This window comes from Acinonyx jubatus, chromosome A2 (genome assembly GCF_027475565.1).
Source record: "Acinonyx jubatus isolate Ajub_Pintada_27869175 chromosome A2, VMU_Ajub_asm_v1.0, whole genome shotgun sequence".
Taxonomy (NCBI): Eukaryota; Metazoa; Chordata; class Mammalia; order Carnivora; family Felidae; genus Acinonyx; species Acinonyx jubatus.
The window spans coordinates 92,652,247-92,669,767 of record NC_069383.1 but is presented as its reverse complement, the minus strand read 5'-3'; the positions used below and the strand labels follow the sequence as shown (position 1 = coordinate 92,669,767).

The 17,521-nt window shown below is 42.8% G+C and overlaps 1 protein-coding gene across 2 annotated transcripts in view; it reads left to right on the top strand.

Annotated features, from left to right (window-relative positions):
- Positions 1 to 584: 584 nt before the first annotated feature.
- The window catches only part of VPS41 (VPS41 subunit of HOPS complex), a 183,462-nt gene continuing 166,525 nt past the window's right edge, over positions 585 to 17,521 (top strand). For both annotated transcript variants that reach the window (XM_053218649.1, XM_015071615.3), the window contains exons 1-2: positions 585 to 668; positions 10,331 to 10,369. In XM_053218649.1, the coding sequence (XP_053074624.1) occupies positions 645 to 668; positions 10,331 to 10,369 (63 nt within the window). In that variant the 5' untranslated portion in view covers positions 585 to 644. The remainder of the gene's footprint in view (positions 669 to 10,330; positions 10,370 to 17,521) is intronic.

The window sequence follows — 17,521 nt, the reverse complement described above, 5'->3', positions numbered from 1 at the left end:
CTATTTTTTAAAAAACTTTTTAAACGTTGTATTCATTTTTTGAGAGCGAGAGAGAGACAGACAGACAGAGCAGAGTGGGGGAGGGGCAGAGAGAGAGCGAGAGGTAATCAGAAGCAGGGTCCAGATCAGATCTAGGCTGTCAGCAGAGAGCCCTATGTGGGGCTGGAGCTCAGGAACTGTGAGATCATGACCTGATCCAAAGTCTGATGCTTAACGGACTGAAGCACCCAGGTGCCCCAGAGGTGGCCACATTCTAATCCTAGTTCTGCCTCTTACAGGTGTGTGACCTCTGAGCCATGGTGTTCTCCTCTATAAATAGGGGTAACACTAGGGATTGCTGGGGGTATTAAATGAGAAAATGTTTGCAAAACTATAACCACAGGGCTTCATACATAGCGAATATTAGTAAATAATGTCATAATCATGGAACCAGTAAGAACAACAAAAAAATAAATCATGAACTCAACAACGGTTTTGTTCAGATTCTCCAGGGGCCATCTCCATTGAGCTGGGAAAGTCAGAAGCAGAGATGCACGAAATGACGCCCCGGTTCAGAGGCGCTAAAACTACATTTCCCAGCAGCCCCTGTCTCCAGTGTCTAGGTTTCTCTCATTTCCGGGTCTGTCATGTGACTCTCTGGCTGCATGATGGCGGAAGCAGAGGGGCAGGTAAATGCTGCAACTGTTAGGCCGGGGAGGGAGAGGCGAGGTGAGGTGATCCGGGCTTGGAGCCGAGAGTGTGGAAGTTCGGAGCTGCCAGAGGGCGAGGCAGGCCCACCGCGGGACGCGCGAGGGGCGAAAGGCCATTTCGGGGAGCAGAGGAGAGGGTGGGATGGCTGCTCTTGGAGGGCACCCGGGGAAAGCTCTCCGACACACCCCCGGCTTTGGAGGGGCGGCCTTGCTTTGTCGCTGCCCCTGTGACCTGTCTTCAGTGATATTTTGGCTGGAAGGCAGCCTGGTTGTCCCAGGAACTGACTGCCCTTGGGAAGCGTCGAAGTGAAGACAGTGAGAGTTGGTTTGCAGGAGGGCCAGGAGAGAGTAGATGATGAATTTTGTTTCGTACCTATTGTTTTTAGGTGCAAAGCTAAGTCAACTGTGACGTGCAGCAGTAGTTAAGTGCATTTGTCCTGGAGCAAAAATGTCTAGGCTCCAGTGCTGGTTCTCTTTTTTCTTTTCTTTTTTTTTTTTTTTTAATTATTTAATTTTTTGAGAGAGAGAGACGGAGAGACAGAGCACGAGCGGGGGAGGGCAGAGAGAAAGGGAGACACAGAATCCCAAGCAGGCTCCAGGCTCCGAACTCTCAGCACAGAGCCCCATCGTGGGGCTTGAACAGACCATGAGATCATGACCTGAGCCAAAGTCGGACACCCAACCGACTGAGCCCCCCGGGTGCCTTTGGTTCTCTTTCTTAATATGTGACTTTGGGCTAGTTACTTAACTTTAAATATAAGATGGAGATATAAGAGTAACATTCTTGGAGAGTAAATAAGTTAGAGGGTAGAATAAGCACACCAGTTAAAGTGCTTAGTAAAAGTAGGGCTCAGTAAAAGTTACATGAGATTCTTTGTTGCTGACAGAACATCAGATGGCAATGCCAGCCCACACATGGCTATGTGGGGTTGGAGTTTAGAGTAGTAGATAGTGAAGGCAAAAGAGTTATTTTCCTACACGTGATAGTGGTAATCAAAGCTTAGTTGAAATGACAAAGTACTATCAAGAAGACAGAAAAGTGCAAAGCCCAGAACTAATTGTCCATCTACAGGGTCATTTCAGGTTGGCACAGTTTTTCCTTACAAATTAACAAGGCCATCAGTTTCCATAATTGTCTCTAAAAAGTGGTGTATGATGAGCTGTACCATAATGAAAGAAGTTTAGCTACTTGATAATTTATTATCAGTGGTATTAAGAATACCACTTGTAACATACTTCATTTATGTAATGCAGAGTTGCCCTAAGTACATTTGATATACATCAGTAATTAAGAAATAAAGTAGAAATTTGGTTTGGGTGGTCGTTGTGGTAATAGGAGTGTTGCTACCAGCCACCGAAGCCTCCTTTTTTTGATTCAGTCACTTCAAAGGAAAAATGCTTGTTAAGCACATGCAGCTTCATGAGTCATTGCTGGGTTTGATGATAGTGGTGAGATTGGTTTTCACACTGTTGGTCTTTCTGGTGGAAATAACAGCTTATTTGTTGTTTGATTTCAAACCAAAACGGGGTGCCTGCGTGGCTTGTTCCGTTGAGTGTCCGAACTCAGATCAGGTCATGACCTCACGGTTTGTGAGTTCGAGCCCCACATTGGGCTTGTTGCTGTCAGTGCAGAGCCCGCTTCAGACCCTCTGTCCCCTTCTCTTTCTGCCTTTTCCCTGCGTACGCTCTTTCTCTCTCAAAAATAAATAAAACCAAAAGCCAAGACCTTAGATACAGGGTAGTAGAGATGGAGAGAGTTGCTCTCAGTATTTACTGCTGTTTTGTGCAGAAGTTTGGCAAAGCTGTCTGGTATAAAAACACACATAGAAAGTTAGTGATATAGTAAGTATGCTTTGAATTTTGATGGTACTTTTCAGTGTAAAGCCTTCACATCACATTTGGTCCTCACAAAGTAATTCTGTGTGGTGAATGTTTGTTCTGATATATAAGTCAGGACCAGCACCTCCTATGTTCCAGGCCTGCCAGTGGCTTCCCATCACACTCTGAGGGAAAGTCGGACTCCTTTATAATACCCTAGTTGCCCTACAGGACCTTGCCCAATTGTTCCTTATTCCTTTTCTCTGACTTCGTTTTCTGCTCTTCTCCTCTTCTCCCCTTTTGTCACTCTGCATCAGCTATACTTGGCTTTCTTACTGTTCCTTCAACAGGCTGGCCTGTTTCTACCTCAGGGCCTTTGCTCATGCTACACCCTTTATTGACCTCATATATCCAGGGCTTTCTTCTGGGGTTCCTTCACGTCTTTGTCCACGTGTTATCTTTTTGAGTGAGACCTTTGATTGTTCTTTGAGACCTCTTCCTTGCATTATTTTTCTCCTTAGTGCTCATTACCATCTGACATAGTATGTTTTAAAGTTTCTACTTATTTGTCCTGTGTGTTTCTGTGTTCATTTCTGTATATTCTCCCCATTTGAACATAAGCTTCATGACGGAAAGAATTTGTTCACTGCTGTTTGCCTGACACCTAGATTATTGCCACAATATGTGTTAAATGATTGAATTTTACACATACGCAACTGGAAATTCAGACAACATAAGTAATTTACTCAGGCTAGTGTGTGTAATAAATTTCCAATCTTCTATTTCCAAATAGAAATGTGTTTTCCAGAGCTCATGTTTTTTCCCACTAGAACACCCCACCTTTTAAAAAAGACTTGAGAACCTAATTCTAATTTTTTTTTTTTTTTTACTTTATGAAGTAGAATGAACCTTATCACCTTAATAAATTTCCTTCGAGTCATAATTTCACCTTTGACACTTCAACAGCCTGAATATAGTTAAAGCAGGCATTCATCTCCCCAACAGGGTCATTCTCAAAAAGACCAGTGGTCCATTGTCAATGGCAGAAAGAAGCAGACATTCACAAATTGTCGTTCTGTTTTTTTAAAGCTGGTAAATAATCGTACCTATGTTATCAGTTCTTTTAGATTAAAAATGGTTAGATTTTTCTCACCCTGGTTGATTTGTGCGGTAGGGAGCTGTTGAAATCTGGCCTTGTGTCTACAGAGTTTTGAAAGCTAAAAGTGAACAAAAGTGGAGTTAAATAAATTTGTTAATTGTTCTGTTCGGCCCCCTTGAACCTTTTAGAAAATCTTTTTTTTAATTAATTTATTTATTAAGAGAGAGAAAGAGAGAGCATGAGTCGGGTAGGGGCAGAGAGAAAGAGAGAGAGAACTCCAAGCAGGCTCCCCACTGTCAGGGCAGAGCCCGATGCAGGACTCAAACCCACAAACTGTGAGATCACGACCTGAGACGAGATCAAGAGTAGGTCGCTCAACCGACTGAGCCACCTAAGTGCCCCGAACCTCTTAGAAAGTCTTGACCTAATTTTTCCCCCTAAAAAGCTTTGAGACCTGAGATGGGTATTAAAATGAGCTGTGATGACAGGTTAGGGCAGAGGAAGGTTTTTTCTTGGCATCATGCACTGGGAATGCAGACCGCCTCCATGATGAGCAAGCCAAAAATAAATCTCTCCTCTTAACTTTTCTTTGTTTTTAATTTTTATTTATTATTTTTTAATTTTAGAAAAAGAGTGAGCAGGGGAAGGGTCGGGGGGGGGGGAGAGAGAGAGAGAGAGAGAGAGAGAATCTCCAGTAGGTTCCATGCTCAGCACAGAGCCCAGTGTAGGCCTCGATCTCATGATCGTGGTGACCTGTGCCGAAATCAAGAATCAGACACTCAACTGACCGAGCCACCCAGGCGCCCCTCTCCTCTTAACTTTTCTGAGCCTTGTATTCTTTGATGATTGCTTTTTTTTTTTTTTACCCTTTAATTTTAGAAAGAACCAAAGTAATAAGATCTGTATTAAATTAACATAATGTAAAATCGTTCATGGGCTCTCAAGCTATGAAATCACTTTTTTGGACATGATTGAACATTTTTTTAAGGCACTGGGAGGTCTTTGTTTATGCTGAGTACAGGGAAGGGAGTTCACAGAAATAACCACATGTGTATAGTTTGGAGAAAGGGCTCATACCCTGTATTCTGCCTGGGAATTTTCTCACCAGTAGTTTTACTTAGTTCCAAAATGATTTACAGTTGACCTTCATGATCATGGATGCCCAACAGTATTTGTTGAGACCTCTCTTATGAATAACATTCTGCTTGGAGTCTGGTTGTTTGTATATTTGTCTTATGTCTACTACAGACTGCTGAGTCCTCAAGAACGAGGACAGAGCTCACTCATGCGTGCATCTCTCACAGGGCTAGTGCTTTACAGGTACTAGGTGCTTAGTAAAATGTTTAAATGAATTTATTCGGGAGGAGAATGAATGGCCTTCTGAATTGAAGATGCCTAATTGTAAGTGAGATGCAGTAGAATTTGTGTTATGTTAGCTTCACTTGAAACTTTCAAGAGTTATTCATTCAAATGTATTGTAGATGACATTTCCTAAATTCCTTACTCTGCCAGCTCCCCGGGTACCCTTTGATCTTTCCTACCAACCATCAGGGAACCTGGTCTATTAAAATATTTGACCATCTATTCCTTGACAGGAGAGGAGAGTTTCTTTTTTGAATTTTCCCTGTGCGTTTTAGAATTGAGGATTTTTTTTTTTTTTTTTTTTTTTTTTTAAGAGAGAGTGTGAGGGCAGGAGAGGGTCAGAGGAAGAGAGAGAGAATCCTTCAGTAAGCTCCAAGCTCAGTGCAGGGCCCAAATGGGGGGTTTGAGACCATGACCCGAGCCAAAACCAAGAGTTGGATGCTCAACCGACTGAGCCACAGGAGCCCAAAATTTGGGGAAATTTTATCCTTATTGTAGAGCATTTACTGATTATCAGATGACAGTTCATGAGCACGTACACACCCATGCGAGTGTGCCCCATGTGTAAAATAAAAATCACATCAACCAATACTTGCCTGTGGACAGAGGCATTTACGCTCTAGAAATCTTGTGAGTCTGAAATGAGATTATGTTAAAGTGGCCAGGTCAAAGTGCCTTATATGTGGGACTAGAGTTTATTATCTAGACTTGGGCTTTGCTCAGTTATATACTATTCTCTTTTTTTACAGTTTGATAAAGATCTTTTGAAAGCAATTTGACTGATAACTAAAGGAAAAATAAAGCCCCAAACAAGCAGTTGCTAAAAGCACAGAATCCGGGAAATTTTTAGAGGATCCACTCTTTACTGTGTAACTAAAGTGTAGTCACAAATTAGCTAGACGTGGTTATTGCCTTATAAGTTTTTCTGCTCATCTTTGTCTGGGCTGATTGGCTGGAGTCCGGCATCACTAGCTGATTACTAGCGGTCGCCCCAGTACCCACGTTACCACCTTGGGAGGGAGCACTCATCCAATCTGGGGTTCTGCGTTTCATGCATTCCCCATTCTTAGCTGTTCAGTCACGGTTGCCTTTGTTTCTGCCGGGGACCTGGTCCTCCTCGCTGTTCTTGTTCCCAGATGCTTGTGATTCTAGGCTCTTATTTCAACTCAACAAATCCGAATCTGTGAAGATGGCATGTTTGCGTGGGTCCTACCCAATTCCCCAGACTGACCTTATGCGATTGTGATGCGAAGTCAGATTTGGGACTGGGTCACTGGGTGGCTTGGCTGGTCCCTTTTTCCACACTGGGCAGATGTCCAGATTTTCCTTCATTTGCAGAATATGATGAGTGCTGGAGCTGAGCCGTGGGGGGTTAAGCGGGGTACCCTGAGTCTGCCCACTCTTGTCAGCCCCCCATGTACTCTTTCATCTTTCCTACTCAACCAGCCTGCTGCCTGAGTGCCCCGAACTGGCCACAGCTCCTTTGAGCTTTTAGAAATTGAGGCCTCAGCGCGCCTAGGTGGCTCAGTCCATTAAGTGTCCAACTTCGGCTCAGGTCATGATCTCACAGTTTATGGGTTTGAGCCCTGCATCGGACTCTGTGTCAACAGCTCAGAGCCTGGAGCCTGCTTCGGATTCTGTGTCTCCCTCTTTGCCCCTCCCCCACTCATGCTCTGTCTCTGCCTCAAAAATAACAATAAACAAAAATTAATTACATAGAAATTGAGGGCTCGATGATACCGGATAGCAGGTACATATCACACAAAATATATCCTCTTGCCTCTGCCTGTGTCACATGTTGGGATCTCTCACACCCTGTCTTCCATTAAGCTCAGCTGTGTCCCAGTTTGTTGGCAAGGGGAGAAGGTGACCGTGTAGCGTTGAGTGTTTCAGCTCTATCCCCAGGCCAGGCTGATTGCCCAGAGACTGGTCTCTGCTGTTTCTTCATCCTGCAGACAAGGGAGCTGGCCTTCCTCAGGCTCCAGCCTCCATTTCTCCCCAAATTCTGCACCCTCCCCCAACAAATAGTGTGTATAGATTCAAGAGGTCACATGTCAAGCACCAAGATCATTAGGTTTGGATATATGCTTGAGTTTAGGGGATTGGTTTGCAACAGAAAGGTAAGGTAGCATTCCACTGTTGCCCAGATTTTATCTGGCTATATACTTGTCTCTCTGTGCCTTCTAGCTCATCATTTTTGCTTCAACCAGAACAGCACCATTTTATTATTGTGGTAAAATATGCGTAGTATTTACCACTTTAACCATTTTGTTTTTTAAGTTTTATTGTATTTATTTTGAGAGAGACAGAGACTGTGCGAGAGAGGGAGGGGCAGAGAGAAGGAGAGAGAGAATCCCAAGCAGGCTCCGCACCACCAGCCGGAGCCCGACGAGGGGCTTGAACTCATGAATCGTGAGATCATGACCTGAGCTGAAATCAAGAGTTGGACACCCAACCGACTGAGCCACCCAGGCGCCCCACCACTTTAACCGTTTTTAAGTGCATTGGCATTGTCAGTGCAGCTGTCCCCACCGTCCATCTCCAGAACTTCTCATCTAGACCTGTTAAACCCTATCCTAAACCCCCCACCCTGTCCTCCCCCCAGCCTCTGCCAAGCTCTGTTCTACTTTCTGCCTCATGTACTTGCAGTATGTATCTGGTTTATTTCACTTAGAAAACAACACAGTTTTGTAACTTGTATTTTCATGATTTGTTTGAAGTTCTTGGAAAGATCTAGAGTATGAAGCTAAAAAACGGTTGAAAACCACTGCCCCTTTCTAAACCGTAACCTTTCCCACCGTTCAGCCTGGCTTTTGGAGCCCTCTCTGGGACTTTCACTTCATGTCTTCCGATTTGCCCCTCAGTCCCCAGGGCATTAAGCAGCGGGGCTTTTTCAGTGGATGAAGCAAGGAGGTAGCAGACCAGGCTCATTCCTGAAGTCACTCTTGCATGGCTTTGGTAGGATTGCGGGCAAAAGTGTAATTTTTCTTGAGGCCGCAGCTCAGTTTGGGAGGTTCATGCTGGAGCGGGGGTAAGTTTGAGAATATCCTGGAGTAAATGTTCTCACTGATACCAACAGCCACAGGAAGCTTCTGTGAGAGCCTGGTTTTCTTCTGCAGGCTCGGGTTTTTGAGAGTCTCATGCCTCCTGGTATCACAGCCTGGCACCGCATGGTTTTTGGTGCAGAGTCAAGCATATAATTTGATTTTGGGGCGCCTGGGTGGCTCAGTCGGTTGTGCCTCCGACTTCGACTCAGGTCATGATCTCATCGTGGGTTTGAGCCCCACGTCGGGCTCTGTGTTGACAGCTCTGAGCCTGGAGCCTGCTTCAGATTCTGTCTTTCTTTCTCTCTCTCCCTCTCTGCCCTGCCCCTGCTCACACTCTGTCTCTCAAAAATAAATAAAGGTTAAAAAAAATTTAAAAGAAAAGAATATAATTTGATTTTGAGCTTTTGGTTGAAATTGGTGGGTGGAGACTTACGCTTTGGTTTTAACGAAGAACGTAAATGGAACATTTGTCCTTTTACCGTATGTGTCTTTATGAATGTATCTCAAAAAACAAAAACAAAAACAAAAAACCTTCCTTAGGTTTAATGGCACTTTTCTGAAAAGAGTAATCCAGTGTTCCTTTAAAGTTCTTGAGCTGGGGATAGAAATCTAGGGGCAGGTCATTGGCATGGTCGTCAAAGCCTTGTTTCTCGAATGTTAGTAACTTACTATTCAGGGACAGTCAGGGGCGGAAAGGGTGTCAGAAGTCGTTAAGTTCAGCCTCTAAGCCTCAGTGTTCTTACCTCAGGGGTCATTAGGAAATTCTAAGATGCTGGGTACAAAGCATTTAGCATTGTGGGATATATATAATAGATGTTCAGTAAAGATGTCAGAATAGTGACTGTTAATAATAAATGGAGTGTGTCCAGAAGAGAAGGATCACGGTGGTAAGTGGATGAGAACCAGGATCTGGGGATGGTTAGCACAGAGGAAAAACAATTTAGAAGGGCAGGCATGATACGTGTCATTAACTCTCTGGAGAACTGTCAAGTAGTAGAAGAATTGGATTTTTTTATGTGTCTTATTGGTGCCAAGAACAAAAAGTTCCTAAGGTGAGATCGTAGCTCCATATTAATAAGCATTTTCTAGTACTTAGAAGAACCTTACCGCGTCGGGGTGTGGAGGAGATTCTCATGTTCATCGTGGTTAATGGCACAACTACAATAAAATTCTTAATCACAAGTCACATTCGTCCCCGTTTCACAGATGGCCTCTCAGAGCAAGTACCGTATTGTCCACAAGGCTGTTGCAGAGGCAGCCTGTCACCTGCAAGGTTCTTAGGAATTTCCTATGAATGAAATTAAAATGTGTGCAAACACCAGATTTGTGTTTAGCCTGCTTCGCAACCAGAACTGAGTAATAGAAGCATCTAACTTTTGTTAAAATGTTTATTTTTTTTCTTGAAAAATATTAGTACTTTCCAAGATGTCCTTGCCCCATTTTTTTCGTTCTTGTATAGCTCATGGATTGTTGCAAAATGCTTACATTCAGTGTCAGCATATTAGTTGTAACCTTTTATTGCTATTGATATCTATAAGTACGTTAAGTAAATCTTCATTTTGCTGACCTCTTTGAGGATGCGTGGCATCAGCAGATTCTCTCTTTCAGTGGACAGGTGAGAGATTAGCAGGATTGAGTCAATTTTTCCCTTTTTGCTTTGTTTTCTCCAGAACAGCAAGATTCATGCTCTAGCAAGAGGGAAACTGTGTTAAATGGAAGAATTCGTCTTCTGGCTAATGGTTTTAAGAGTGGATGTAAATTATACAGCTTGTTTGCACAACGGCTGATAGGTACCACTCTAGGGGAATTCTTTTGTAAAAAGCTGTTTAAGCAAGACCATCATTTTGACTCAACCAGATTAATAGCATAGTAATTAATAGCACAAGGGCTTTTCAGTATAAAAATTGGCTCACGGATAATTTGAGACGGCAGCTTCCTCTTCCCTTCCGTGATCAGTAAGGCTGCTTTGCTGGACCCGTTTCCATTTTTAGCGAAGGAAAGAGCCTTCTGTGTCTTCCCATGACAGTTCCCGCGGTCATTCGTCAGCCTGCTGACCACCCGAGGGAGGTCAGCAGGAGCAGTGGGTCTGAGTGGCCCCAGAGTGACCGTCTCAGTCCTGCCACGCATGGGAAGTGGAGGGAGGCCTAGGAGGGTCACACCATGTGGAGTCCTTTCAACTGTGGTTGCAAATTACCTCCCAGCAGGGCAGGTGGGTGTTGGTGGCGGGGATGTGGTGACCCTTTTCCCTCAAAAATATGTTATATTTTATTCTTTTGTCACCTCTTCTGACCATTCTCCCCCTCTGTGCTTTGCAGGAAACTGAGTCTCTCGAAGAATCTACAGATGAGTCTGAGGTAAGGTGGGTGGTTCAGGAGCCTGAGGATTTCTTGTCGCCACATGATCCCGTGCTTGTTTTGCCTCGTGGGGACTGGGGTGCGAAGGGCAGTACGTGATTGAACCTTGGGGAACAACATGCCAGTTGTCTTCAGAAATATATTAAAAAAAATTAAGGCTTATTGATTTTTGAGAGAGAGAGAGAGAGAGAGAGAGAGAGAGAGAGACAGCGTGAGTGGGGAGGGGCAGAGAGAGAGGGAGACACAGAATCCCAAGCAGGCTCCAGGCTCTGAGCTGTCAGCACAGAGCCCAATGCAGGGCTTGAACTCACAGACTGTGAGATCATGACCTGAGCCAAAGTCAGACGCTTAACTGACTGAGCCACCCAGGCGCCCCCCAGTCTTCAGAAATATTAAATGGATCGGCTTAAATAAGCAGGAGAAGGAACAAAACACTTTCTCCTGATCTTGAATAGTACTTTAACCCAAAGTGCCTTGGCAGTGGGAAATTTGATACAAAGTTCTACAAAACTAATCTTGGCCTCTTTAAAAATCTGAATTTTAAAACAATCGCTGTAGGTTCTACCATACTTATTTTTTTCTTCATTCTTTTAACGAGTATGGCATGCTCACTGGTGTAATTTATCAATCACCAAAATTAGAGTTTAGTTCATAAAATAAAAAGGAGGAAAGTCACTTCCTTAAAAACTGTTAAGAAGCTAAGTTTTGTTAAAGTTTGTATTTTAAGGAGAATAAAGTAATTTATAGGGTGGGCTTTTTAAAACAAATTTCTTTTCAAGACTAAGCATAGGAAATAGGTTTAAGTATAACAGAAACTAATGAACCTACCAATTTTATGGGTGGACTTATAATAATACTTATATTGTTTCCTTATACTATTTCATTTAGCTCAGAGGAGTGAAAAAAATATGTGTGATAACCTGCTGGAAATTCACACCAATGTGACTATAGCCAGTATAATGTATAAATTTGGGTTGATATTGCGTATAGTTATTACATGGAATTTGTTTCCTTTTTCAAGGAAAAGGTGGGCTTAAACATATTCATCTGGAGAACATCTTATATGTTATGCTATTATGTGTTTGTAGTTTGGTGCTGCAGGCATGGTTCCTAATACCTTTACTACTAAAGACCTGTGATAATCTCTTTGGGGCTCCTGATAAGGCACTGCAGAGTTTGCTTATAGATATGGCATAACACTTGTTAATTTTTTGTGTGTGTTCATTTGTTTTTGAGAGAGAGAGAGACAGAGACAAGATTGTGAGTCTGGGAGGGGCAGAGAGAGAGAGAGAGAGGGAGACACAGAATGTGAAGCAGGCTCCAGGCTCTGAGCTGTCAGCACAGAACCCAACATGGGGCTCGAACTCACGGACCCTGAGATCATGACCGGAGCCGAAGTCGGCCGCTTAACCGACTGAACCACCCAGGCGCCCCAAGGTTGTTCTTTCAAAGTTGAACAAACCGAGACCCTGCAGGTAACCTGTCGTAATGTCATATAGCAGGTTCATGGGAGAAGTGGGTTCAAACTCCAGCCCCCAGCATTTTGCTGTCTAGCTCTGATAGGTGGGGACTGAGGGAACTGGAGTCCGGCCTCAGGTTCATATCTCAGCTGTACTTTGTACCTGCTGTGTGACCTTGGAGGTAGCACCCAGCTCCTCTGTTCCTCAGTTTCCTCTTACAGAAAATGGGGTCGTTGCTGACTGTGTGGCTGCCGTGACGATTAGGTAAGATTGCTCTTTGCACAGCATCTTGTATGGTGCTAGCACCTGGGAAGCAAGCAGTCCACGTAGGCTAGTGATTCTCAGCTTGTGTTTTAAAGGTAGCGCTGGTGCCCATTCTACAGCCTGGGGCTTCCACTTGAGGGCTTGGAGAGGCTCCCCGAGACCCTGGGAAAGCAGGTGTTCTCCCCAATACTGTGGCGTCTAATGGGTCCATGGGCCAGCGAGGTAGTCAGGCTGGTGGTAGACAAGTCTGGGGCTTTTCGGTGTAGCGAGTTGGTTTACAATCCAGCCTTTGGAGCATTTTGTCTTGGGTTTGTCCATTTGAATCACTTTCCGGTTATAGGATTGAGATTGTGAGACACTGCTCAGTTGCCGAAGAATCTTTATTTTTCCTTTTCTCTTCTTCCCACTAGGTTTTATAATGGTTAATTCAACTTGCACAGGGCAGGCCTTTCCTCCTTATACTTCTGCCTTTTCTTTATTCAAGTGCTCAGGTGTTTTTCCCATTTCTTTTCTTTTCTTTTTTTCTTTAATTTTTAATGTTTTTTTATTTTGGAGAGAGAGAGACAGAGAGAGAGAGACAGAGACAGAGTGTGAGCAGGGGAGGGGAGAAGGAGGGGAGAGGGAGACACAGCATCCAAAGCAGGCTCCAGGCTCCGAGCTGTCAGTACAGAGCCCGACGTGGGACTCGAACTCACGAACCATGAGATCATGACCTGAATACGACATGTCCGAATACGGACACTTAACCGACTGAGCCACCCAGGTGCCCCAGTATTTTTCCATTTCTGCAAGCAACAGTATTTAGCGTTTTCAGCCATGGAATTGTAACAATTTATCTGTTTCCTTATGAAATGCTGCATTTCTTATAGACAGCTTTTATATTGGGAAGACCCTAGTGTTAGGGTATTCTAAAGTTGTTACTTAAAACATTTTTAAATTTATTTTTAATTGTGGTAAACTACACATAATGTAGAATTTGCCGTCTTAAACGTTTTTAAGCGTACAGTTTAGTATTGTTTAGTGTAGTCATGCTGTTGAGCAAACCTACCTCTGGAACCTGTTCATCTTGCACAACTGAAACTCTGTGCCCCTTGGATTACAGCTCCCCGTTCTTCCACCCTGCAGCCCCTGGCAGCCACCACTCTACTTTGTGTGTTTAGGAGTCTGACCACTCTAGGTGCTTCGTGTAAGTGGACTCATGCCGTACGTATTTGTCTTTTGTGACTGGCTTATTTCATTTAGCATCACGTCCTGAAGGTGCATCTGTTGTGTTACCTGTGTCAATTCCCCCCTTTTTTTTCTCTTAATTTTTATTTATTTTTGAGAGAGACAAAGTGCGAGCGGGGGAGGGACAGAGAGCGAGGGAGACAGAATCCAAAGCACGTTCCAGGCTCTGTGTCATCACAGAGCCTGTTGCAGGGCTCCAACCCACGAACGGCGAGATCATGACCTGAGCTGAAGTCAGACGCTTAACGGATTGCGCCCCTCCTTCTTTTCTAAGGCTGAATAATATTCCATGGCATATACAAACCACATTTTACCTAGTCATCTCTGATGGGCACTTGGGTTGCCTTTACCCTTTTGTTTTTGTGAACAGTGTGGCAACGAACATGAGTGTAAAACTATCTCTTTGAGACAACTGCTTTTAGTTCTTTGGGGTATGTACCCAAAAGTGGAATTGCTGGATCATGTGGTAATTCTATTTTTAATTTTTTTTGAGGAACCACTCTACTATTTTCCATAGAGGCTGCACCATTTAATGTTTCCAGCGGTAGGGCACAAGGGTTCTGGTTTCTTCACGTCCCTGCCAACCCTTGTTTTTTCTCTTTTTCTTTTGTTTGTTTTTATAGCAGCCATCCTGACAGGTGTGAAGTGATATTGTGGTTTTCATTTGCATTTCCTTGATGATTCAGTGGTGCTGAGCACCTCTTTACAAGCTTGTTGGCCATTTGTATATTTTCTTTGAAGAAATGTCTATTCCAGTCCTTTGCCCATTTTTTAATCAAGTTCTTTGGGTTTTTGTTGTTGAGGAGTTCTTTATATATGCTGGATGTTAATCCTTGTCAGATGTTTGATGTAGTCCACTTTATCTGTTTTTGCTTTTTTCCCTGCCTCTTGGTGTCGTATCCGAGACATCATCGACAAATCTGGTGTTACAAAGCATTTCCCTTATGTTTTCTTCCAAATTCTCATTTTGTGTGTTCAGAAAAGGAAAACAAACTGCTCAAAACTCTCTGTTGGGGCACCTGAGTGGCTCAGTCGGTTGAGCGGCCAACTCTTGATTTCAGCTTAAGTCATGATCGCAGGATTGTGAGATTGAGCCCCATGTCCTGCAGTGTGGAGCCCGCTTGAGATTCTCTCTCTCCCTCTGCCCCTCTCCCCTGATCGCTCTTGCTCTCTCTCTCTCTAAAACAACAACAAACCAAACAACCCAGAACTGTCTGTGCTTTTTTCATTGTTCTTGGAACCTGCAACCACATAAAATGAAATTGCTGGGTGTAGTATAATTAATATAATTGACAGAGGTGTATATGTCACCATATAAAACTTTTAAGAATTTTGAGTTGTACTTTGCAGTTAAAGTGGAAATTCAAAACCATATTTCAACCAAGGGAGTATGTTATTTTTTTAATGTTTATTTATTTATTTTGAGAGAGAAAGTATGTGAGCAGGGGGAGGGGCAGAAAGAGGGAGAGAGAGAATCCCAAGCAGGGTCTGCACTGTCAGACCCGGGATTCGATCCCACGACCCTGGGATTATGACCTGAGCTGAAATCAAGAGTCAGATGCTTAGCTGACTGAGCCACCCAGGCGCCCCTAGTATGTTACTTAATAGGTAACACAGTTAAGGGTCTTTCATTCATCTTAATACTAAATGACTTGTGGCAAATTTTGTGGGATAACTGAAGTGGTCCTCATGTGTAGTATTATTTGTTTCTAATATATAGTCTGCTGTTTATCCCACCTTCATATCATAAGCCAGACTATTTCTTAAATGGTGCTTTACTCTTGAAAAACATAACAAAGAAGTCTGTGTTCAAAAGAACTTCATTCCCATTTTGAAGCTCCAAGATCTTGTGAGTACTTAGGGATGATTGCTGTGGCATAGGTTGTGGCAGAGTGCTACGGGAGCACAGAGGAGTGGATGATTGGTCGGGAACGGCTTCATTTGGGGTCTCCAAGAATTAAATATGGAAGACGAATCTAGGCAGAAAGGCTGGGCAAGTCTTCAGGAAGAAACCGAGTCATGAAAGTGCATGTGCGTTCAGCCAACCGTGAGGCACTCCCTGTGGCTAGAATTTGGAGGAAGTTGGAAATGAGGCTGGATGAGGAAACTAGGGTGAAGTTGTGAAGCTACTAACATGTCAGACCAGACAGTTTGGACTTGATCCTGTGGACACTGGGGAGCCAGCTAAAGCCTTGATTGTTAAGGGTGGAGATAGGGGCCGGTGATAGATAAACTGGAAGGAGCGACCCATGATCAGAAGATCTAGTGCAGGCCCCAAAAGAGAGAAGTAGGGGTGTAGCGATCTGAGCTGGGCAGTAGCAGAAGACAAAGAGGAAATGTTTCTCCAGTTCACTCAAAGGGAAGTGTGGGATAGTATATGGCAGACGGGCTGGGTGGAGAGTCAAGAAGATTCCAAAGCATCCAGTTCAGCTGTGTTGTAGGAAACTGCATAAACTCCACTAGTAGTTAAAGTTTTGAAAAAGACATTTTAAACCTGGAGTTTGGGCGCCTGGGTGGCTCAGTCAGTTAACACTTCGACTCTTTATTTGGCTCGGGTCATGATCCCTGGGTTGTGGGATCAAGCCCCATGTTGAGCTCTGTGTTGAGCATGGATCCTGCTTAAGATTCTCTCCCCCTCCCTCTGCCCCTCTCCCCTACATACACACTCTCTCTCTCATACTCTCTCTCTCTTTCTCTCTCTCTCTCAAAAACAAACAAAAAACAAATCAACAACAAAAAACCCCTGAAATTGATATCTCTATATTCAGGTTTTTTTCTTCTAAAGTGGTACCTTCTAATCCATTCTTGATTCTTCTTATAATGGTTTTGTTCAAGCTGAAACAAATAATATGCTTTCATATTAAATATGCTTTTAAAGAAAAACAAATGAGCAAACTAGTATCTGGGATTTTGTTGTTAAAATCTCACAAGTTACTGCTTATAGAAGAAAGTTCTGAGCTCTCTTTGGAGCAGAGATGGTGTAGTGGAATGAGCAGTGTTCACGCTCTACTTTGATAATGAAGATTATTACAAAACCAGACTCATTTAGTGTAGGAAACAGCTCTTGGCACTTTGGTGAGCTCTTTAGGTACAGTAACAAGTCCAAGATTTGGCCCTGATTATTGCTTCAGATGAAGAAACAGACTTACAGTGTTTAGGTAACTGGCCAGGCTCATCTGCTGGTAAATGGATTTGAATCCTGCAGTCTGACTCCAAAGCCTGGTCTTCTACTGTGTAGTTACAATGCCTCCAACTTCACTGTGACCTCTCTAATTTTATTCCATACTCTTCTCTGTGTGCCTTTGTAGAATTGGGCAAGATTAAGAAAAAACTCCCTTGGAACTCCTGCCTGTGTATAAAATGATATTTTGGGTGATGTTACAGATTTTGGCTTGTTCACCTAGTAGGAAAAAATACTAGTTTCAGAATCTTGGAACTTTGCTTCTTTTCTGGGGAATAGAGAATTGTCTTGTTAATTTATATATAACGTTAATAATTATAATAAATTCCTGTTTTGCCATAAAATAAATAATGTTACCTATTTAGAAAATAATAACATAAACATTTATAAAATATTTATAAAGTAAATGTTAGGTATAAGTTTGTCTCCTGTGAAAAGTACATCCATCTTTGTGTGCAGACATTTAGCTACAAGAGTGTTCATTGCAACTTTGTTTATAATATAAAAATTTAGAAACAGGCTAAATATCCAGAAAGGAATTGTATTATCTTTATAATTGGTAAGAGCTTTTTGCAAAAATGTCATTTAGAGCAGAGGCCGGCAAGCTTTTTCTGTAAAGGTCTAGATAGTAAATACTTAAAGCTTTGCAGACAAAGAGGCAGTACTGAGGATATTATGTAGGTATGTAACCATATAAATATGTAAAAACTTGCTCGAAATCTGTACCAAAACAGGCATCTGGCTAGATGGGCTGGTTGTAGTTTAATGATTCCTGATTTAGAGTATAATCCAGTTTTTCTCCACCCTCCAAAATCCACATGTAAGCATAGAAAAAAAGATCACAAGACCATGTTGTCATTGGATCATGTGATTCTTATTTTATTTACTATCATTATTTGCCTTAATTTTCTAAAGTTTTGCAAATAGGCATTACTTACATACTTAGCAAAACAATATAATTATTTTTTTAACAAAACATATTAATCTCTGCACATAATCTTACTGTGTTATGTGTAGATG